This window comes from Paramisgurnus dabryanus, chromosome 12 (genome assembly GCF_030506205.2).
Source record: "Paramisgurnus dabryanus chromosome 12, PD_genome_1.1, whole genome shotgun sequence".
Taxonomy (NCBI): Eukaryota; Metazoa; Chordata; class Actinopteri; order Cypriniformes; family Cobitidae; genus Paramisgurnus; species Paramisgurnus dabryanus.
The window spans coordinates 771,255-795,252 of NC_133348.1; the positions used below are offsets into that span (position 1 = coordinate 771,255).

The window sequence follows — 23,998 nt, forward strand, 5'->3', positions numbered from 1 at the left end:
GTAAGCTTTATTGCGCAGACACTGTGCAAGTCAGGGAGGACGAGGAGCGCATTCTATTAGTTGCGCCGTACCGGACAACTAGGAATTGGTTTTACAGAATTCATTCTCCTCGCGACAGTCCCTCCCTGGCTGATTCCCTGGCACATTATGGCACCCTCGCCCCGATCTGTGGAACCTCCATGTGTGGTCTCTGGACGGGGCGCGGAGGTTTTAGGTGATTTACCCCAGGCGGTATCTAACACCATCACTGTAGCGCGAGCGCCGTCTACGAGGCAGGCGTGTACGCTGAAATGGAACCTGTTTGTTGTATGGTGTACTTCTCAACGAGAGGACCCCCGGGAATGCTCGATCAGTATTGTGCTTTTATATCTCCAGCACCGCTTGGAGAAGAGGTTGTCACCACTAACCATTAAAGTAGATATCGCGGCAATATCCGCGCATCACGTACCCATAGACGGTAGATCTGTGGGTCAGCACGATCTCGTCATTAGGTTTTTAAGAGGTGCACGGAGGCTGAATCCTTCGCGCCCTCCCTCTATTCCTCCTTGGGACTTGTCCATGGTGCTGAAAGCTCTTCAGGACTGCCCTTTCGAGCCTCTGCGGACGGTGAGCGTCAGGTTTCTCACTATGAAATCTTTGACGCTCCTCGCATTGGCTTCTATTAAAAGGATAGGGGATCTTCATGCATTTTCGGTCAACGATTCGTGCCTTCAGTTCGGGCCGGCTGAATCCAGCGTTACACTGAGACCCCGGCCGGGCTACGTGCCTAAAGTTCCCACCACTCCCTTCAGAGATCAGGTGGTGAGCTTACAAGCGCTGCTTTCGGGCAGACCCAGCCATGGCTTTGTTATGTCCTGTGCGTGCACTACGTGTGTATGTGGATCGCATTCAAAGCTTCGGACCTCAGAACAGCTCTCTGTCTGTTACGGTGGTCAGCAGAAAGGGAAAGCTGTCACTAAACAGAGGATGTCTCATTGGATTGTAGACACAATCGCCCTGGCTTATGAGAAACAGGGCATTCCTTGCCCTTTTGGGTTGAGAGCCCATTCAACCAGAAGCGTGGCTTCATCTTGGGCTTTGGCTCGTGGTTCCTCGCTTTCAGATATTTGTAGAGCTGTTGGCTGGGCGACACCTAATACGTTCACTAGATTCTATAGTGTTCGTGTTGAGCCGGTATCCTCTCGAGTTCTCTCGTCAGATCAGTGAGAACTTCGAGGAACGGCTCCTGTGTCGGCTTGGAGCCCTTCTTTTTGGTGCTGCGCAAAAACCGCACCATTATGGAAGGCCATCAAGGCAAAAACGTTACAAAAAATGTTTTTTGTCTTCTCCACCGCTTGGTGGCCGATGTTGCGGAGCATCGGCTGCCAGCCTCTCACTAGATGTATCCTTGACTATCTGGGTGAGGCTAGCGCCCACATTGCGCCCCCTAGTGGTTTCTTTGTGAGTATTTCCGTGGAAAGTTTCTGATTTACCATGTTTCCCTTAGCGGAGTTCGTTCCGCGCCTCTCTAGTGTTGCTAAGAGAGTGTATTTTTTATAGACCTCGTGTCTTTTTATCCATCACCTTAGTGGTAGACCCCTAGAGGGTTTTCTTTCCGCAGCGATCTTAGTCCCGCCTGACGAGTTCGCTTCCCAGTTCGCCTAGTCACTATCGTGGGTTAAGGAACAAGTAGTGACCGGCCTCTGCTTCAACCCCATTTCCGTTCCCTTAAAGAGGAGAGTCGGAGGGTTTATGCAGGCACTGGAAGGGTCAGCTTCAGTGGCGCTTTGGTAGGGATTCCCAATTCGTCGGTCACGACGTGACGTCGTAGTGACCGACTGAAAGGGAACGTCTCGGTTACATATGTAACCCTCGTTCCCTGAAGGAAGGGAACGGAGACGTCACGTCCCGTCGCCACAGTTTGCTGTTCCACTGCTGATATCGGCCGGACCCCCTCCTTCTGTCCAGCTTTCTCAGCAAAAAATAGCTGATTTGATAACTGCACCTGCCGCTCATTAAATACCTGTGCGGCGGGGCGGCGCCGGCAGATGCAATTATCTGCATGCCAAGTTCATTGGCGTTTTAAAGGTTTCTCGAAGCAGATAGGTCACCCGCGAAGCGGTTCCCAATTCGTCGGTCACGACGTGACGTCTCCGTTCCCTTCCTTCAGGGAACGAGGGTTACATATGTAACCGAGACGTTTTCTTTTGGCGTCCACAGAACATACAGCGCACTAACATAATTAACAAAGAGTTTTCTGCATGCAGTAAATACAGTAAGTGTTCACTGTCTGTGTTTGGTATAATAACAGCTAAAAAATCTGCTTCTAGTCAAAGTCAGTCAGACCATCGAAAACGCATATAAGATTAATCAATAAAGCATCTTTATTCTATTTAACATCACTTTGTCTCCTGCCTGCTGTTTTTCCCATTCATCTCTGTATCTGCATTGTCATGTTTACTGGCAACAACTCAGTAACGCACTGAGTCATAACGGAAATGAGAGACATCTAGTAAGCTAGATCTAAAATTGGATCTGCGGTATAATAATTTTTAGACATAGCCATAGGCCAATCTATCACATGAAAAAGGCAGATATAACAATTCAACAGTTTATGGGTCACTAAAGTGAATAAAATGCAGTCAATTCTAATCTGAAGTAGCACATTTTATAATGTAATAAATCAAACATGTCACTTTGAACCCTTTTAGACACTATGATCTTGTTGCTGTGGTCTAGACTTTATAATGTAAGGTAGATTATACATACCTGTTTGCTGACATGTTGTGACATCTTCCAGTAAATTTATAAAAACAGATTAAAAAAAATTAGTAACAGTTCTTCCAGGTCTTTGTAATAACAAACAGAATGAAATAAAATGGGATTTTTATTACTTGTCATCTCGCTGATTGGCCGACAGAACTGTCCATTATTTGGATAAGCATTGATGCAGCTGCATGTGTTGTTAGTGATGCTGTTATTACATCTTCCATATTTTGTACATTTGTCACAAGGCCATAAATACTGATTCTCACAATTACACTGGTAATCAGTGGTGCCTGGTAACATGTTGCAAACTAATAAAGGAACAATAAATAAGTAATTATTATTTTTTTACAAATCTGGGTTGTTAGACTATAAAGCCATGACTATTGTATTTGTGGTCAAAAGATTACAAGATGTGATATTTACCTGTGGTGAAGTTTAAATCAACTAATGTCACGTTGTCAATCAAATAATTAGTTCGAATAAGCTCATTCAGATAAAACTTCAGCTTATCGATCACAGAGATGTCTGATGCATTTATCTCAATTTCAGCCACAAAGTCGTATGGGACTGTGCAAGAGCCAACAAGTACAGCATTTGTAAAGTCAGCATTTTAATTCATTATACAGAATACTTTTAATGTTAAATTTTTCCCATATAATGTTCTTTAGAGTACTGAATGAACAATAACAACATATAAATTAATGACAAATAAAAAGGTATGTTAACCACACAATTTTTTGCTATTATCTGTACATAATTTGTTTCATAAATACAGAATCAGCTTTCAACAGCGCATTTGCTGTTGGCTTGAAATTCTCTATAAACTGTATCATCATATTATTATTAGGTCAATGTGTACATGTATACAGAATAATGGATTCAGACCTGCTCGTCTTTGTCTTATGTGATGCCGTGGTTCATCTATGTAGCTAAACTGAAATGAAATAAAAAATATACATTATTTATTTCCACTCAAAAGTTATCATGTCAAATAACACATAACACACGAACATACGCACGCACACGCACGCACGCACGCACACACACACACACACACACACACAAATCATCCTTTTGTATCATTTATAAGCTTGTTTCCTCATGGTGACCAAAAATGTACTATACTATCTTTGATGGGCCATTTCGTCCCCACACTTACCAGGTACAAACACACTCAACAGCAATATAAATACAGTAAAGTTCACCTGTAAATCCATGTTGGTTTCTTGGAATTTGTTTGTCTCCACCTCAAACAAATGGGTAATCAGTATAGCCGCGGTAAGTCCTAAAATCTTTAATATTTTTCCTGTATAAGGAAAGAATTGTTTTAAACAGAGCTTGATCCAGAACCTAAAGAACGAATGACATGCATTTATGATTATCTAAACAGTTAACTTTAAGACACAAAAAAGTGGCCCTCAGTCCAACAGCTAGAGCTACAACAACTGCACTACAGCATCAGATTTTACAGTATTTAAAGGTTCACCACACATTGGTGTAACGCACATGAATATATACCATAAAACAGAAAACTCTGTCAGAACTTGCCACAATGTCAATATAAAAATGAGGAGGAAGTAAGTTGGTTTAATTTAAAACCGCATTAATCACACCTAAACTAGCTCAACAAGTTGGGTTGGCTTCACTTAAAAATGACAGGGTTGGAACCAAATGATGCAGGATGATACAGAACAAAAAAAAAAAGACTGAGGACCACCAGTTTGTGTCAAATTAAATAGTTATCTAAAAATAAACCAAAGTAGTAACAAAAAAGCTAAAGTTATATTTAGTTTAGTTTACTTTCTCTGGCCATGTTTCTCACTGAAGTCACAAAGATTTCTGATGAACAAAAGAATTCTGCAGCTTAAGATTTCTGTAAAAAATTGTCCATAAAAATCTGTAAAAAAGTAAATAAAATATATCAATAAGTATATATATATATATATATATATATATATATATATATATATATATATATATATATATATATATATATATATATATATATATATATATGTATAATATGTACATATATACAATTTAAAATATTAAAGGGATAGATCGGCCAAAATGATATTAAACACATGATTTACTCACCCCGAAGCCGTCCGAGATGCATATGTCCATCATTTTTCAGACGATGACATTTTCAGTTATTTTAGAAAATGTTTTAGATCTTTTTAGTTAATCAAATGTGAAGTTATGGGGTCCACAACCTTCAGGTCCAAAAATGTGCATCCATCCTTCACAAAATAAATCCAAACGGCTCCACGATGATAAACAAAGGCCTTCTGAGGGTAATCCGCGCAGTTTTGTTGTAGAAATATCCACATTGAAAACTTTATAAACGAAAATAACTCTCATCCGGTAACGCCGCCATCTTATTCGCGTCCGCATTCAAGATCAGAGCTTAACGCAGCGTATGTTTCTCTGCTGCTGCTCTGTGCCCCTGCCCTCCGAATTTGTCATACGTCACTAAGAAAAGTGTGTACACTACGCTAATACTCTCTCCTGATTACAGAGGAGTCTAAGATGGCGGCGCTACCTGAAGGTAGTTATTTTCGTTTATAAAGTTTTAAATATGGATATTTCTACAACAACACCGTGCGGATTAACCTCAGAAGACCTTTGTTTACCATCCAGGTGCTGTTTGGATTTATTTTGTGAAGGAAGGATGCACATTTTGTGGACTTGAAGGTCATGGACCACGTAACTTCACATTTAATTAACTGAAAGATCTAAAACATTTTCTAAAATAACTGATAATGTGTTTATCTGAAAAACGATGGACATATGCATATCGGACAGCTTGGGGGTGAGTAAATCATGTGTTTAATATCATTTTTGGTCGAACTATCCCTTTAAAAGGTTTTTCAAAGCAATGCCAGATCAGTGATTCCCTCAGGGATCTGCTTTGAGGTCAAATAAAATGCATACATTTTTCTCTAATAATTTTATATAAAACTATTTGTAAAAGTTTTACAATTCAAATGCTCAGGATAAAGTTAAAATATCTATGTAAAATAAATGTTTAAAGTTCGCTCGCGTGCTTGTCATTATAATGGAAAGAACAAAAGGAAAGATGTATAGCCAAGGCAGCCTACTCCACAGGGCCGCCACATTGCCTTCAGCGCTGTTAAATATTTCAGTTAAAATTATCCTGAACAGTTCTTAGAAATTAAAAAAATTACAAGTTAAGACACGTGTCAAATGCGTTAACCGAAGCTATAAGCAAAATGTATACAAATAAGTTTAATTCATGCACTAAATGTCAGTTTGCAACTTGACACAATTAGAAGATCAAACAACCAATTCACTGTTGATTTGAGGAATTACCATAAAACGTCTCGGTTATGGATGTAACCCTCGTTCCCTGAAGGAGGGAACGGAGACGTCACGTCGTGACCGACGAATTGGGAACTCGCTTAGAGAGACCAATCTGCTTCGTATACTACTAAAACGCCAATGAACTTGGCATTGAGATATTTGCATAATGCTGGCGCCGCCCCGCCAGGTACCTTTATAAGCAGCAGGTGCAAATAGGGAAATTAGCTTCTTTTCGCTGAGAAAGCCGGGACAAAGTGACCGGTCGATAAACAGCAGGGAGCAGCCCTGTGGCGACGGGACGTGACGTCTCCGTTCCCTCCTTCAGGGAACGAGGGTTACATCCGTAACCGAGACGTTCCCTTTCAGTCGGTCACTACAACGTCACGTCGTGACCGACGAATTGGGAATCCCTACCAAAACGCCACTAGGGGCTGACCTCTTCCAGTGTCTGCTTAAAGCCCTCCGGTTCCACTTAAGGAGGAGGAGATAGGTTTTAAGGCAGAAGGCCGGGCACTAGATGTTCTTTTAACCCCACAGAAGTGCCAGCGACTGGGAAGCGCCCTACCTGAGCGGGATAGGAACGCTGCGGAAGCCACCGCCCGTCTTAAGGGCTAATGGTGGGCGAAGTCAACCGTAGTTGAGGAATAAGACAGCCGTGGCTGTGTAAGCAAAGCAGTGCTCTGCTAAGGGAAACGTGGGCTGGTAGGATTAACCCCACGGAAAAATACTCACAAAGGAACCCGGTGGGACACAATGTGGAGCCCGAGCCAGACACGTAGGTTCGCGAGGATACAGCTAGTGAAAGGCTGACAGCCAATGCTCCTCAACAAAGGCTGCCAAGGCAGCGGAGGAAGAACAATTCAAACCATTACGCATTTTTGTTCTGAAGGCCTTCCATACTGACACAGTTATGAGACTGCTCTCCGTGCTCCCCCTGGTGAGGAAAGAACACGAGAGGATACAGGCTCGATACGAACACTGTAAAATCTAGTGAACGTATTAAGTGTCGCCCAACCAGCAGCTCTACAGATGTCTGTTAGCGAGGAACCACGAGCTAAAGCCCAAGATGAGGCAACACTCCGTGTGGAGTGCGCTCTCAAATTAAAGGGGCAAGGAATACCCTGAAGATTATAAGCCAGGGCGATAGTATCAACTATCCAATGAGACATCCTCTGCTTAGTGACAGCTTTCCCTTTCTGCTGGCCACCATAACAAACAAAGAGCTGGTCTGAGGTCCTGAGGCTTTGCGTGCGATCCACGTAGAGTCGCAGTGCGCGTACGGGGCACAACAAAGCCATGGTTGGGTCTGCGTCCTCCGGGGGCAGCGCTTGCAAGCTCACCACCGATCTCTGAAGGGAGTGGTGGGAACTTTGGGCACGTAGCCTGGTCTGGGTCTCAGTGAGACAGCAGGACCAAACTAAAAGCACGAATCGTCAACAGAGAATGCATGTAAATCCCCTACTCTCTTCATGGAGGCCAATGCTATCAGGGTCAGAGTTTTCATTGATAAAAACATCAGACTCGTAGACTGCAAAGGCTCAAAAGGGAGACCTGAAGGCTTCAGCACCATGGACAGGTCTCAGGAGGAAAGAGGGAGGGCGCGAGGGGTTTAGCCTGCGAGCGCCTCTTAAAATGTAATAATTAAATCATGCTGGCCAACTGATCTGCCGTTGATAAGAGAGTGATGAGCAGAAATAGCGGCGATATCAACTTTAATGGCGGAGGGACAGCCTACCATCTAACCTATATTAAAGATATAAAAGCACAATGTTAATGGGCATTCTCTGGGGTCCTCGCGTTGCGAAGAGCACCGAGTGACGAAAAAGGTTTCTTTAAGCGCGTAAGCCCGTCTTGTGGACGGTGCTCGAACCGCGTCGATGGTGTTAGATACCGCTTGCGATAAATCACCTAAACCTTGCGCGCGCTCAACGACCATACATGGAAATCCCACAGGTCGGGGCGCGGGTGCCATAATGTGCCCCTTCCTTGAGAAAGAAAGTCTTTCCTCAGGGGAAATCGTCAGGGAGGGGCTGTCGCGAGGAGCATTAACTCTGAAAACCAATTCCTGGTAGTCCAGTACGGGGCGACTAATAAAAGGCTCTCCTCGTCCTGCCTGACTTTGCACAGTGTCTGCGCAATAAAGCTCACTGGAAGGAATGCGTATTTACGCACCCCCCGCGGCCAGCTGTGTGCCAACGCATCCACGCCGAGGCTGCCCTCGGTTAGTGAATAAAATAGGCGACAGTGGGTATCGTCCGGCGACGCAAACAGATCTATCTACGCACAACCGAACTTCTTCCAAATTAGCTGGACCGTCTGGAGGTGGAGTCGCCATTCGCCGGGGGCGCAGCTCGGGAAGCGCGTCTGCCGCTGTATTGAGCAAACCCGGGATGTAAATGGCACGAAGGGACCTCAGATGCTTCTGACTCCAAAGGAGGAGATGACGAGCGAGATGCGACAGGTGACGAGAGCGCAAAACCGCCTTATCGGTAAATAACGCAACAGTCGCAATGTTATTGGTGTCGGCTAATACATCCTTCCCTCGCATCTCCATAGCGGAGCGTACAAGTCCCAGATATACAGCGCACCACTCGCGGCAGTTGGGGTGCTATGCACACCCCTGAGACTGCAAGCCCGTCATACGTGGCTGATCATCCCGTGCTGAGGGCATTGCAATATACAGAATGCCAGGAGACCCCTCAGGGGCATATCTTCTATCGGAATGCCGGGTCTACCACAGGGAAAAATTTAAATGACACGCAGGTGCAATGTTTACACGGTGTATGTCGGTGTGCCACGCTCTCCTCGAGACTCGATCGTAAGCCAATGCTGAAGCGGTCTCATATGAAGCAGCTCGGGCGGCGTCACAGCCGCAGCATGCTGTCATATGTCCAGGAGCTTCTGAAATTGTTTCAGAGGGACCGCGTACTTCCCTCGAATTAAACCGAGGCAAGTCAGAACTGACTGGTTGCGCGCTCTTGTTAAACATGCCAATTAGTCGATCGAGTCTTATTTCCATACTGAGAAAAAGGATCCTCTGCACGGGGCAAAGTTGCTCTTTCCCAGTCGACCTGAAGACTTAAACGAGCGAGATGCCGAAGCATTAACTCTCTGTGTTCGCGCACGTCTGCCAAGAACGGGCTATTATAAGTCGACGTAGAAAAAAGCAGAATGCGAACAACGCTCTCTCTCTGACATTTTAATGCCGTGACTAGCACATGGAGACACGGAGAGAGAGAGACAGCTCGAATGGTGTACTTAGTATTTATATGCCCACCCCACGACGCAGAGCGAAAAACGGTCTAAAGCGAGGGGAGATGGACACATAAAGTACATGTCTTACAGGTCTAAGGCTGCAAACCGATCTGAATATTGAAATACGAGCCTCGGCGTTATCATCCAAAAAGAACACCTTCGTAGAGCCGGTGCGTAAATCAAATCGATCGTAACCCGCCGCGTATTTTGGGTACTATGAGATAAAGGCTGGAAAAACCCTATCATCATCATCTCGGTAAGAGGGACCGGCTCGAACATCCTTCGCCAACAGGATATCGACTTTTGCACGCAGTACATGTGCATCGGACGCTTTCACTACAGTGAAACGAAAGCCCGAATTTTGGGGGTGCCGGATTCGTAACCGAGGCGGATCGTGCGTAAAACCCAACGAAACGGGCTGGGAACTGAAGCCAAGCACCCAGGCACCGTACGAGGAGAAATAACGACACTATCGAAGTACCCACGGTGGGGCAGCGAAGCGAGACAGGTGGGACTGCCGTCTGCTGTGACAGCATAAACATCTACAGTATGTGTGTGTGACACTGACCTGAGCCCGCTGAGGGTAACGGTCGTCTGGTCTCCTCTACGGAGAGCGCAGACTCCGATGAGGGTGCTGGTGGTCCGGTCTCCTCAGCGGAGAGCTCGGACTCCTCAGGTCACCCGCTGGCGATAGAGGAGAGTTAGGGGAGCTGGTGTGTACCCGCTCACGGCTCTTTCGATCCTCCGGAGACCTAGAGAGGGAAGAGGAATGCACTCTTATGTGTGGTTAAGTGGGTACCGGCCGAACAGCCGGTGGAACATATGCAAACCAAGGATTTTCCACCCGACCCTCTATCGGGGGAAGGAGCTCCATCTCCTGAAGAGTGATCCTCTGCCAATCCGGGTCGCCCTTCACTGGCCACTTAAACTCCCGAATTTCACGGGAAGCGGCTAAGCGGGCGGGGCGAGCTGCTGACGACCGGTTCCCCTGCGCTGCCGAGATGGGGTCCGAGGAGGGGAACGGAGGTGGTCGCCGCAGGACGCCGACGGCGAGAGGCAGACTGAGGAGCCGGCGTGGTGGACCAAGGGCAGCTCTCTTCCGCCGGGGCATGACCTAGGAGATCGCCTCAGTCTGCGGAGCGGAGCTGTACGACTCCCCTGGCTCGCCGAAGAGGCCGGTCTGTGAGACAGGAGCATTCAAGTTGTTCTCGTCTGCGTCCGTCATGTCAGCCAGACACAGCCAAAGGTGGCGATCTTGAACCACTGTGGTGGACATCGCACGACTGAAGGTCGCGGCCTCCCTCGTAAATCCTTGGTGAGCCTGCAGCAACGTTATTGCGTGCAGGGCCGAAGCCGCCTCTCCGGCATGCCTGATGGGCAGCGTCCGTAACCGGACGACTGTCTACAAACACGGGAGGGAAGGGTTGGGTGGTCCCTCCAGGAACACATCCCGCTCCACTGAAGGGGTCCCCGCCTTTAGCGGCTCCGTTGGTGAGGGAGGTGAGGGGTGAAAGCTGAACGGCCGGATGGCCGCAAATCACGTCAGCTCTTCGTGCCGTCGGGAAAGAAAGGCACAGGAGGAGAGGACCGAGAGGCCCGAGCAGCTCCGAAGTACCAATCCTGTGGGCGGGACGGTTCGGGCGGAGAGGGGTTAACCTTTCCAACTCTACTGTCTCCGCCGCTCGAGCGGGCACGGCCGCCATCTCCGGAACGACTCTGCCTCGGAGGAAAAATGGACACCCCTCTGATGCTGCAGAAGTGACGGGACCAGAAGGAGGTCCAATGGATTCGGCAGACATCGTAGAACACGACTCTGCAGTCTCCACCGGAGCCTCAACCGGCTGAGGATGAGAAGGCCGGTAGGTGGAGGACGCATCCTCCGTCCTACTCAGCGTAGTGACGCGAAGGGCGCCCTGCGAGCGCTTGACAGCCGCACCATGGCGGCGTCAGCACTGCAAAGGCGCGGACAGCGTTCCCGTAGAAACGACAGTCGTCTCCGCAATCCAAGAGGGTTATGCTCTCACAGAGAGAACAGAAACTCTCCACGAACGCAGCCCCGGAGTGCTCGATGCCTGAGCACGAAGACAGCGCTCGTGACCATCACTGGAACCCTTATACTTCTCGCATCCAAGATCGCACGGGCGAAAAGCTATCCTGAAAAGGACGTTGATCTCCGCATATACGAGAGAGTGGCTGCCTTTAACAAGGCACAAAGCTCTCTCGTATCACTCTTTTAGGGAAATTCACTCAGATGCTTAGTTGATGAGCGCACAGGAAGGCAACGCACACACTAAACTCAAAACAATAAACAGATGTAGAGCCGTGGAATAAGCGAAGCGTCCGCTGTGATACTGCTAGTTCAACCAACTTCAGCAATCAAATCCCAACAGAGTAAAGTAGCTTCTCAGTAGCAGATAAAGCCGGCTTTCGAAGCGAAAAAGCTAATTTCCCTATTTGCACCTGCTGCTTATAAAGGCACCTGGCGGGGCGGCGCCAGCATTATGCAAATATCTCAATGCCAAGTTCATTGGCGTTTTAGTAGTATACGAAGCAGATTGGTCTCTCTAAGCGAGTTCCCAATTCGTCGGTCACGACGTGACGTCGTAGTGACCGACTAAAAGGGAACTAAAAACAACTGTAAAATAATATTTTGATGTTAGTTTAATTATTGTTTACTAATTCTTCTCATATCATTGCATTTGCGTCAGGAGTTGTTCAGCAAACTGAGATGTGAAGCGCAAAGAGACCATGCGCATGCACAGAAACACAGACAGATGTGCTCGTTCACATTCTTCACACACTAAAAACAAAGAGCTCTGCTCGCCCACATTCTTAAAGAGCTGAATCACAGACAGTGTTGCGCATTCACATACATCACTTTATTTCTTCTGCGTTCATCAACTTACGCTGGCATTCCTGATAAATGTATTTGGTATAATTGTAACAAAGTTACAAGTTTAAGTTTAGAATAGAAAATAATGCATTATTTAGACATTTCATGACTCCACAAGAGATGTTTTCCTCTACAAATAACCATTTAGCGAAATAGAAAGGTTCTGCGGATGTTAAAGGTTCTTTATAGAACCATTGGGGCAAAAATGTTACTTCTATGGCACCGTGCAGCACCTTTATTTTTAGGTGTGGTGTTCAGTTCACTTTGGGTGGGATTTTGAACCTTATTTACTATTTGTTTATTTTTGTTTATTTCTGGGTTATTTTTGACCCATAATGGGAAAATATTGGACACAACACATGTTGGGTTAAAAATTACTGCATGCTGGGTTAAAAATTACCCAATGTTGTGTTGTTTTTATGCAACCATGTATATGGTATAATAACCCAGCAGTTGGGTTAAAATAACCCAGCATCGGGTCAATGTTTAAGCCAGCATGTGTTCTGTACAATATTTACCCATTATGGGTCAAAAATAACCCTGCCATTTTTAGAGTGTACAGAAAACTATTACTTTGTCTGCCTAAAGTCTGATCAAAGTTACTTTTACACTACGTGTGTTACAGGACTGATATAATATAAACAATTTTAAATGTAAATAAAAAATACACTAAACATAAACAAAACATAAGCAACAAAATAATACAGTGGACCTCACACTTGAACAGTTCATAAAACAATATCACACCCCATTCTATAGATGGTAATGAAATTTTGTGAAGGATTAACACGTGTACTGTAAGTGTTCAGCTATGGTTGGTCCAACTGTTTTGATAGCATTTAATTTTTACATCAATATTACTGATGAAATGCAACAAATTGCTGTCTAAGGTAGCTTTTTTCTGTGCTTAGCGCTGAGAGTTAAGAAATATTCGACTTTGGGTAAAAAGCTCATGTTAGCTCTCATGAGGCCGTTGAGGAGGGGCCGGACAAATATCACAACAACCAACCGGCCCATTGTTTATCGACTGATAAACAAAGCAGAAGTATCACAGCAACCAAAGCGCTCAGCTGAAAAAAGCTGGCAGTCGGCTGAAATAAGGCTGGTAGTCGGCATCTGCCGAGCATTTTCAGCCGCTTAAAAAAGCTTTGGTGTGTATGCCCCCAATTCAGTTTTGTATTACGATCTTGCATGCATGATTTTACTTTAAAAAAAAAAGATTATGGAAACTTATGCAAATTGGCTTGTAGGTACACATATTTTTTGCAGTTTTTGTATCGAAATGAGAAAAGACAGCATGATTTCACAAGAATTTGTAGATATTTTATGAGTTGGCTAATTCGTATTAATATGTACGAAGTTAATTGTGCAAAACTTTTCATAAAAAAAAAACAATATCATAAACCTAACTCTAAAGTCACAGGGGTCAAGGCAAATCAAACAAAAATGTACTAATGTGGTCGTACCAATTAATACAAATTATCCACCTCGTAAAATACGTATAAATTGCCATGAGAAAAGAAGAGTAGTCAGTGAATGCATATTTTGCCATAGAAATAAACAACGATCCAAAGTTTAGCTCACACAGATGTCTGTTGGACTTAGTATCAAGAGTTTTGCAAAAGGCATAATGAACAATACAAGCCTTAATAAATGTATAAAAAGTATAAATACTGGGCTTTTGTCTTACATACTGTAACAAAACTAACAATACCAAAGAAACAAGGAAACATAGTTTGTGCGAGAGATAAAACATGTGTGAGTATTTTTGTGTACCTGTTTCTGCTGTGACACATTCACTGTGGAAGTTAATATCTTTGCTATAGTATCGATTTAGTGGTTACTGTGACAGTGATATTAGACAAGTCCCCACTGCTGTTAGGTTGTATATTAGCACTTTCAGTTGCCTCTGTTTAAATCAAATTTGAGTTCAGGTATTTAAATCTGCACAGGACAATCTGTAAATATAAAAAAAGATTGATATATAACAAACACAACAGTAATACATTACAGTAATATCCAGGCCCTGTCACTATAAGTTGAAATAAAATAAATAAATAAACAGAAGCATAAACTACCAAGCACTACAGTTTTTAAAAAAATAAAATAAACATTTACAATAGTTAACAACTAGGCTAAAGATTTCAAAAGAGGTTAACAGCACATTTATTTTAAAACAATAGATGCATTGATTTCTGGCACTCTGACCTTACCTGGGTGTAACAGTCCTGAAGTGACACCATTAGTGTGCTGACACTTCACTTTTAAGGCTCTGAAGACTTTCAGTTGATGTTAAATGATCCACCTATAAAGTGTCTTTGTAGTCACCACAGCACTTGTAGGTCGTCTACAGACTAAACTAGTTTGTTTCTTTTGGCTATTTTCATGTTCACTTGTTCTAAGTTCATAGGCAGAGTAACCTATTCATATGCACTGCAAAAAAACATATAATAATTTCCTTGTTCTGCATAATGCACATGTATGTAAATACCCATAACTACCTTTGTTCACATTCGAGAAAGGGAGTGTTCACTGATTATAATAATAAAAATACTTTGTATGAATTTGTTATGACTCACCAATTAGGCTACTTGAAGCTCATTGAACCGGCTAAATATATTATAAGATGTGGGTTCACAGGGATTATTTCCTGGAATTGTGATGAAAGGGGGCATGCAACAGTTGCCTATACAGTTTGTGTTCAGAGGAGAAAAGTTTGTTCCCATAATCCAAACACACACACAAACACCAGTCCTCCCCACCAATACTACACATAATCTTGTCCATTTCTGTTTTTTAAATAAATATGTTGCCTTATTTAGTAAAACACCAATGAGACAGTAGTGCTCTCCTAACCGGTGGCGGCACAGTGGCTATGTATGGAATGTAACAAGGCCCTTCTTCAAGTCTCAGCTGGGTTGGGACCCATTTTAGAGGGATTTAGCTCCCCGTCTGTCCTCAACTATTTTAGAAGTATAATGTTTCTAATAAAAAAATCGCAAAATGCAAGAAGTCAAGGATAAAGGATAACAACAAGCAGTTTGAGTCAAGTTGAAGTTGTTATGCTATTATGTGCACCATTGTAGCCCTTTGTAAGTGCATCGCCAGTTGAGTAGTAAAGCCCTGACCCGAAGACAGCGGCAAACTCAAAATCCCTGTTTTATGCCTAGATGCTATTTTATCTGATGTTTAAATTTGTTTTCTAGCCTGCATAAATTCATTAGCTAAAAGTAGTTGTTTTATTTTTTGACTGAATATAAATTAAAAGTCATAAGGGTTTGGAACTCTATGGGATAGAATTATATAATAATTATGTTTATATAGTAAAGCTGGTTCTTATTTACAAAAAGTATAGCTAATCTGGTCTAAAGATATGAAGGTTAGGTGAACTTGAGATACCTAATAATTGTCCTTCCCCAAATGTAGATCAACATGTAGATCTACCGGTTCTTATCATGAATATAGACGTAGATGCAGGAATGGCATTGTTAAAACAATATCAGTTTCATCTGATCTAGATATGCTGTCAAAATGATAAACAAATGTTTTTAGGTGATACGTTTTTTTTTATTTCTTTTTATTTCTATTGAATATGACTTTTCATAGAGAATAATTAATTATAAAACCATAAATTATATAATAAAAATTATTTTTGCTTTGACACAACTATGACATTTGGTTATGACATCAGCAAACACAATATAAATAAAAGAGAAACAAAAACTGACTTACTGACTTAATATTGCCTTAAGGCCTAATTTTCCCGCCAACACTTTCTTAGAACAACTCCCTAGTTCAGTTACTAAATTCAGACTTCTATTGTCTGTTAATCCCTTCTGATGTCACAGCACAATGTGTCAAGCCATTGTAAGAAGGTTTTTTAATATGTAGGGACACTAAAAATCTTTGCTGCCTTCATTTTTTATCCACTTGTTAGAATCAAGTTTTTTTTATCAAGTTGTTAGAACTCATAAAATATAGTTAAAATAGGTCAACTTCATTTTATAAGTTGTACAGTAGCAACTTATCTCAATAGTAAGTTGAAATGACTTGTAAATCTTAGTTAATTAAACAATCAAATTTGAGGTAGCAAAAATTGTTTTCAGATGATTTTTATTGCTACTGTATATACACACAACATGAACCAAAAACAACAGAAAAAATACATAACACACTTCTGTTTTGTACAGTGTGTTTTTTTAGTGTTGGTTTTAAGTAGCCTACACTGTTAACGATTTCCCTGTATTTTTACAGTACGGTACTGGCAGCACGGTTGCCAGTAAGTTACTGTATTTTGGTTTTACAGTACTGTACTGTAATACCATTTTACAGTACAGAAACTAGTACTGTATAGTTACAAAGCAGTACTGTACTGTAATTTTACAATATTTTATTACAGTAGTCTATTTTTACAGTAATTTACTGTAATGTCTATATTGACCCATAAATACTATTTATTACTTATTACAGTTAATACAATAATATTATATATAATAGCTAGATATTTAGGTTTAAATCTATAGTTATTAATATGGTAAAAATGCTACATTAAAACATAATGAATTAAAAGGCAATCCAAGCAATGTATGTATCAAAATTTTATTTAAAAAAACATTTAATTGAAATAAGACATATTTAAAACAAGATTTTAAACAATAATAAACATATAAACAAGTTAAATAAAATAAAATCAATAAGTATAAACAAGTTTGGAGACCCCTGCTGTAACATATTTAACTCTGGCAAATAGAACACTGGTCCATAGTTTGAAGTTTTCAGTTTAAAGTCCATCATCGACTAAAAGGTAACATTTCACTGTGGTAAAAAGAACACTGGCCCACAGTTTTAAATATTCTACTTGAATTTCATTTAACACTAAAAATAAATGCATTAAACTGTGGCAGACAGACCACAGTGGCCTTTACTTTGAAGTCGTCCATTCGAACTCAATCAGGGACTGCATGAAGCTGTTCACATGGGGGTTAATGGCCACAGCTTTTCTCTGCACTAAGTTCCTTGTCTTTTTGCTTGCTCCTTGTCTGGATGTGCACTTTTTCCCATCTTTGGAATTAATTCTATCCAGAAACCTGTTAGAAATATCATAAACATTAAGTCAACAAATAAAAAGATTCTTAAAAAACTAAACTCAGCCTTGAATTTACTCCTATTCTGAAACCTTTTGCTCTTATTCTACTGTTCCACACCTAATTACATTAAAATACAGAAGATTCACTTACCGCTGAACAAACTCTTTCCTCAATGGACAGCATCCACCTGGATCCTGTCATGATTGAATGTCCTGAACAGAAAGTACAATTGTTACTGATTTGGACACAACTTTTTATTCTGAAAACAAAATCTTTTGTCAATAAAGTCCAGGGACACCTCTGCTCAATAAATACAATTATTAAATTTCTCATAACCAAAGTCTGAATATTTCTGTTTGTATATTTCTACATGGCAAACTAAGACAATTCTGTACATGTTGTGTATGGTCGTGTTACAGTGTTGTGTGTGGGAATTGTGAATGAGTGTATACATGGGTATTTAAAGAAGCTGTAGTGGTAAAGTACAAACTTACCGAACACATAATGTGCTTGGGTGTGTCTGGTGTCACCCGTTGTGCCTCCACATCTGCCTTAACTCCTGAAAAGTGCAAGGACACTCAGGTAAACTACAAATAAAAAGTGATTAGCCACATTCCTGTGTACTTTTACATGTGACGTGAAAGCATTTAATATTGCATTCGAAAAAATACATGACTTGTAACTGTACATCATGTACTTGCCTGGTTCCTTTAAAGATGATCCATCTTACCCAATCCAGTTTACAAGCAATGGTAAGACTGTAAAAAAGACAAATGTTACAAAATCTGTTAGCCATAGAAATAAGTAGACATTGTGAAGGAAATGGTAAAAGAAAATTTTGTAACACTTTACTACAATAGTTTGTTCCTTAACATTTGGTAATGCCTTAGCTAATATAAACTAACAATGAACAATATATTTTACAACATTAATAATATTTGATAATGTTCATTGTGCAGAGACAAAGTGATTGATTTAAAAATGTATTAATTATCATGCTATGCTAACAAATAAAACCTTTCTGTAAGTGTTTAGTCAGTTGTAAAACAAATATATGTATATTAGTTGTTATATTATATATTATATATAAATATCTAAATAAGTCTTTTTTTAATTATTATTCTATAACATCTTGTCTACAGAAAATCTCTGAAAATGTCTCGTTTAGTGCAGAAAATAGCGATTTATAGTGATAAGGTAAAAAGACTGTCCCTTTAATGTTTTACCCGGTCCGGCTGTGGTGTAACCAGTGGTGTAGTCTAGATTTTTGTAGTGAGTATACTGTGATTTTTCCCTCTCACCCTTATGCTCACTCATCCTAGCGTGACACCTCATAAGCACCACCACACTCACAGATGCATAGTATGGATCTTCATGTAACTAAGAGCATTCTGAAAGTGTACTCATAACACATAAACTGAACGTGTTATCATCATGTCAGTTTTTTTATAAGAAAAAAAGGCTTTAACAGCCAATGGGTTTACAGCTGGGGAAACTGGACTGATTTTTAGACTGGTTTAGTGTTAATCAACATCTTACTCAGGGACAAAAGTTATTTAACTGTTAATTAAAATTAAATAAATCTTCAATCTGTGGCAAACACATGCATTAAAGGAGAAAAAATATTCAATTCTTTCAATAGCTATTATCTGACAACTATTGATAACATTACCATGTGTAATTTAATGGTGTAAATGTTTTTAATTAATACACATTTAAGATGAACATGAATTAACTCTAATTTGCATAGTCATTGATATAAAAGCTTATTTTTGCATATAATATAAGCATTGTCTAAAAATGAAAATAGGCTTATACATAATTATTATTACAAGACCATCATGTAGCCTAATATTAGACACCCAAACCAAACAGAAGTTTAAGATCATATACATCTTGAACGTAGATATATAAATGAACACAGAGAAGGGAAGTTTAACACTGTGAAGCACAAGCAAACATGCAGAGGAACTGAAGGCAGCTAAAAACCATCAGGATATTATCAAGGGCTTATTTTATTGCATTTGGAGCCTTACCTCCAGATAAAGTAATAAACTGGACTGATGATTTAAATGTTGTTTACTCACATGTGCGTTGTAAACTCTATGGAGTTTATGTTGCAGCACTCGTTCAATTCTCTGGACTGTTTGTTTACAGTGTCGCATGAGCAGCTACACTGTAGGTTCGAGTTCATTTGGCGCTAAGCAGACCTCTTGGTGATGTCAAAGTACCGCGAGAGCGAGTCAAAGCAGATTTCTCCATGTGATAACTGGAGTCTCTCTCGCGGTACTTTGCTGTCACTCGCCAGTCTGCTCCCCAGTTACTTTTGCGTCACTATAGTAATCTGATTTCATAGAAATTCATACGCCGATCGGATCGCGCAGTTCGGCATGAAGTATATAGCCTAATATGTATTTCAACCCGCTAAAGTAGCAAGTGTAGCATGCTAATGGTCAATGCTTCACATCTATATTATGACTAAACTTTAAAAATGTAACAAAACCATGCTGTTACGCATCCTCGCGCTATTTTTAGTGGGTATACGGAAATCCTTGACAATTTCTAGTGGGTATACGGCGTATACTTGCGTATCACGTAGACTACACCACTGGGTGTAACACTATTTCACGCAAAGTTTATTAACAAGTTAGTAGCTAGCTGCTCACTTTAAAGATAAACATGATCGCCTAAATCTGAGCAATCCTGGTGATGCCAGTTTCCTACACGATGTTATTATGGACTATTTTACATCCAGAGATGAAGGATCAGATGACAGAGACGAGAAGACAAAGGTACGTAAATGCGGAGCCCATTCTCTTTTCGTGCATTGATTTGATGTGTTTTGGAAACTTATATATACTGCATGTAATGCATCTGAAGTGGTGGAAACAATATGCCATAAAAAAGTATTGGACAACTTACTGGACGTGTAAAACGCTTAAGAGAAGATATTCTCTGCTTTTGCTGATATACCGTAATATAATAACAACAACAAGCGCGGCAATCCCTTTCGTTCATCTGATATTAAGATGAGCCCAGGTCTGAATTATATTTGGTCGAAGTTAAAGCTGCAATGAGTTCGATGCATATATCCAGTTAAATATGAGGTTTCTTGTTTTCACTTCTGTGGAGGAGTTCGGTACTACAGTATGCTGTGTACGGCGTGTCAAGTCCTGTCTGTTTACAACCACGAGTCAGCCTTGCCAAACAGTCGAACTTAATACTTTTCTCTGACGCTAACTGAACGGATGAAACGCCGAGATAAACGACCGTTATGCTGGGACCGCAAGACCGCGCTGGCGGGTTGTCTTTGTCCATTTCGTTAAAAATATTCATTGTCACCACACTTTCAACACAATATAAACTCACCAAAACCCTCATAATTTAGTTAAAACAACCCTATATTCATTAATAAAGGTGTAAAGCGAGTTAAAGCAGCGGTAGACATCTGTGTGTAACGTTTACGTTAGCTTACTTTCTGAGGGAGATTGAAACTTTGTTGGCGACCGTTTTTCTCTCTCATTGCACGTTTAAAACAATATTGTGACAAACTATTGACAACATTCTTAAACTAAAAATTAAGTTTTCATGAAACAGAAATATTTCAAACTTACCGAACTGCCAGAAATCAATCTTCCTCCTTCAGCTGCAGCCAGGAGTTGTGCTCTCTCTCCCTCTGTGTGATTTGACGTTGGCGCACTTTCTCTGATTATTGCAAGTACACCTGGCACATTACAGCAATGGCTACAGCAAGGTTACATCAAGACCAAAATATACTGTAAAATGTTCCCGCTCAAAAAAATTTACCCAGAATGCATTATGAACTGCAGTACTGTACTGTAATGTACACATACAGTATAGTACTGTGGATTTTTACAGTAATGTACTGCTAAATCTACAGTGACATCTAACAGTGTACATTCACTACATTCACCAGCATCAAAGTAGACATAATTAATTTAATTTTCTGAATGAACATGATCCGGTTTGCAAATCTAGTTATTTGTTCATGCACACTCAGAAAGGTACAAAAGCTGTCACTAGGGCGGTACACTTTTAGAAACTTTGTACCTAGGCGGTGGTGGCTGATGTTAAATTGTTTTTGGGGGGCAAACATTTAGAGGAGTTTAACTTCAGATAACTAAACAAACAGAACACTTTTGCCTGGCATAATTGCTAGGGATGCACCGAAATGAAAATTCTTGGCCGAAACCGAAAACCGAAAATGAGGAAACCAAGGCCGAAAAACCGAAACCGAAACACCGAAATAAATTATTATGCCAATTATTAGTACAAATGCATTTATGGCTATCACTGTGTACTACCTTTACTAGGGGTGTGTGACAGATCACAGAACTCACGGTTCAGATCACATTACAGTTTTTGAGGTACAGATCGGATTATTTTTCTATCAGCAAAAAGGGGGTGGGGAAAATCTAATAACAAATAAAGAAATTACAAACATTTATAAAAAAGAACAAAGCTGCACATTAATAAGGGCTAACATTAGCATTAGGTACAGAAATCGAATTAAATGAGTCATAACACTGTCTTTTATGTATAAATTAAATATATTATTATTTTTAGAGCTATTTGTCTCTTTGTTAGACTTAAGTAATTGAGGTGTCTCTTTAAATAAGCAGAGACTGGTTTATGACTGTAATCTATACATACACTTAAGACATAAATAAATGTTTTTATTAGAAAAAGAATACTTTGGAGATAATTTTGTTTATATGTGCCCGGTCAATAACAGAAAGATTTTACGTTCGCTTGTTTGCGTCTCACTCGTGTGTGCACTATTGAGGGCACTTAAACGCGCGCGCACACAGAGAACGAAGGCGAATCCCAAACAGCGCAGCATAAAAACATTACGTTGTTTTTCATTGCTTTGTTCGGCACATGTTAATGGACTATACAGTATGAGACACATTTGCGCGACTCTCTCTAAAGTTTACACATCAAGAGTTCTGATCTTTGAAGGGCGTACTCACTGTGATGATCACGTCTGGACCGGACACAACCGCATGTGCCTCTGTGCGTACTTTAGCGCCTTTTTGCGGTTAAATACATCCACGCCGCATACATGTACATGTTGCTTCAGACAAGCACGTGCAGGGCGCGGTTTCTGTTTGCGTCATCACAACATTTCAGCCGCATTGTTTCGGTGATAAAAGTCTTTCGGCCGAAAGCCGAAAATGCTCTTTTGGGCTATTTTCGGCCGAAAATTTTCGGTGGCCGAATATTCGGTGCATCCCTAATAATTGCCTTACATAATTCAGCCTGAGGGAGGTGTCATCATGTTAATTGTCAGGTTTTACAATCATATATATTAACACACGTTTCACCGCTTAGTTACTGTGATTTTCATGCACAATCATTTCTATGGTTTACAAAGAATGGTATGGAAAGGGAAAAACATCCAGTATGCGGCAGTCCTGTGGGCGAAAATGCCTTGTTGATGCTAGAGGTCACTCATTACAACCGAGGTATGAAGCAAAGCATTTGTGAAGCCACAACACGCACAACCTTGAGGCGAATGGGCTACAACAGCAGAAGACCCCACCGGGTACCACTCATCTCCACTACAAATAGGAAAAAGAGACTACAATTTGCACGAGCTCACCAATTTTGTTCAGTTGAAGACTGGAAAAATGTTGCATTGTCTAATGAGTCTCGATTTCTGTTGAGACATTCAGATGGTAGAGTCAGAATTTGGCATAAACAGAATGAGAACATGGATCCATCATAACTTGTTACCACTGTGCAGGCTGGTGGTGGTGGTGTAATGTTGTGGGAGATTTTTTTTAATGCTACACTTTAGGCACCTTAGTGCCAATTGGGCATTGTTTCTGACCATGTCCATCCCTTTATGACCACCATGTACCCATCCTCTGATAGCTACTTCCAGCAGGATAATGCACCATGTCACAAAGCTCGAATCATTTCAAATTGGTTTCTTGAACATGACAGTGAGTTCACTGTACTAAAATGGCCCCCACAGTCACCAGATCTCAACCCAATAGAGCATCTTTGGGATGTGGTGGAATGGGAGCTTCGTGCCCTGGATGTGCATCCCACGAATCTCCATCAACTGCAAGATGCTATCCTATCAATATGGGCCAACATTTCTAAAGAATGCTTTCAGCACCTTGTTGAATCAATGCCACAAAGAATTAAGGCAGTTCTGAAGGCGAAAGGGTGTCAAAAACAGTATTAGTATGGTGTTCCTAATAATCCTTAAGGTGACTGTGTATATTATCTTTTACTTCTTTTTCTTTTGCAGTTTTTTTAATAAAATGTGTTTTTGTATATTACCATAAATTTACAACGGCACATTTTAACTTAATTGTTTGTTCTATGACTCATTTGACAATTGGCCCATTGTTGTTTCATGTCAGCAAATTTTTTGATTAGCCTACTGCAGGAGTCTCCAACTCAGCTCCAACACACCTGTGTGTCATTATTAAGCATCCCTGAACACCTAATGCCGAGTTCAGACTGCATGATTTTCAATCTAGTCGGGTCACAGATGTTTTCACACTGCTTGACTATCTGGGGTAGCATAGTGTTTGTGTATTTAAAATCCTGTCTGTTCAGTTAATGTTATGGAGTCTTTGTTTTATGTTACACTGCCTTTCTGTATCTTGTTCATGTTCTTGATTGTATGGATTGTTTACCGTGAATG

The 23,998-nt window shown here is 41.2% G+C and overlaps 2 protein-coding genes across 4 annotated transcripts in view; both read right to left on the reverse strand.

The window, feature by feature from the left end:
- Window positions 1–14,637, reverse strand: part of LOC135749745 (adhesion G protein-coupled receptor F5-like) — a 73,195-nt gene extending 58,558 nt beyond the window's left edge. For 2 of the 3 annotated variants that reach the window (XM_073816332.1, XM_073816330.1), the window contains exon 1: window positions 14,437–14,636. Coding sequence is in view for 1 of the 3 variants with exons in the window: in XM_073816331.1 (XP_073672432.1) it covers window positions 4,549–4,561 (13 nt within the window). In the remaining 2 variants the exon portion in view is untranslated. Of the gene's footprint in view, window positions 1–4,548; window positions 4,646–13,999; window positions 14,182–14,436 lie in introns of all 3 variants that reach the window. The other variant, XM_073816331.1, reaches the window with a different exon arrangement.
- The window catches only part of LOC135749755 (adhesion G protein-coupled receptor F4-like), a 54,472-nt gene that overhangs the window by 12,177 nt on the left and 18,297 nt on the right, over window positions 1–23,998 (reverse strand). The window contains exons 7-8 of the mRNA XM_073816333.1: window positions 2,874–3,056; window positions 2,749–2,772 (exon numbers count right to left, since the gene is read on the reverse strand). Of these exons, the coding sequence (XP_073672434.1) occupies window positions 2,749–2,772; window positions 2,874–3,056 (207 nt within the window). The remainder of the gene's footprint in view (window positions 1–2,748; window positions 2,773–2,873; window positions 3,057–23,998) is intronic.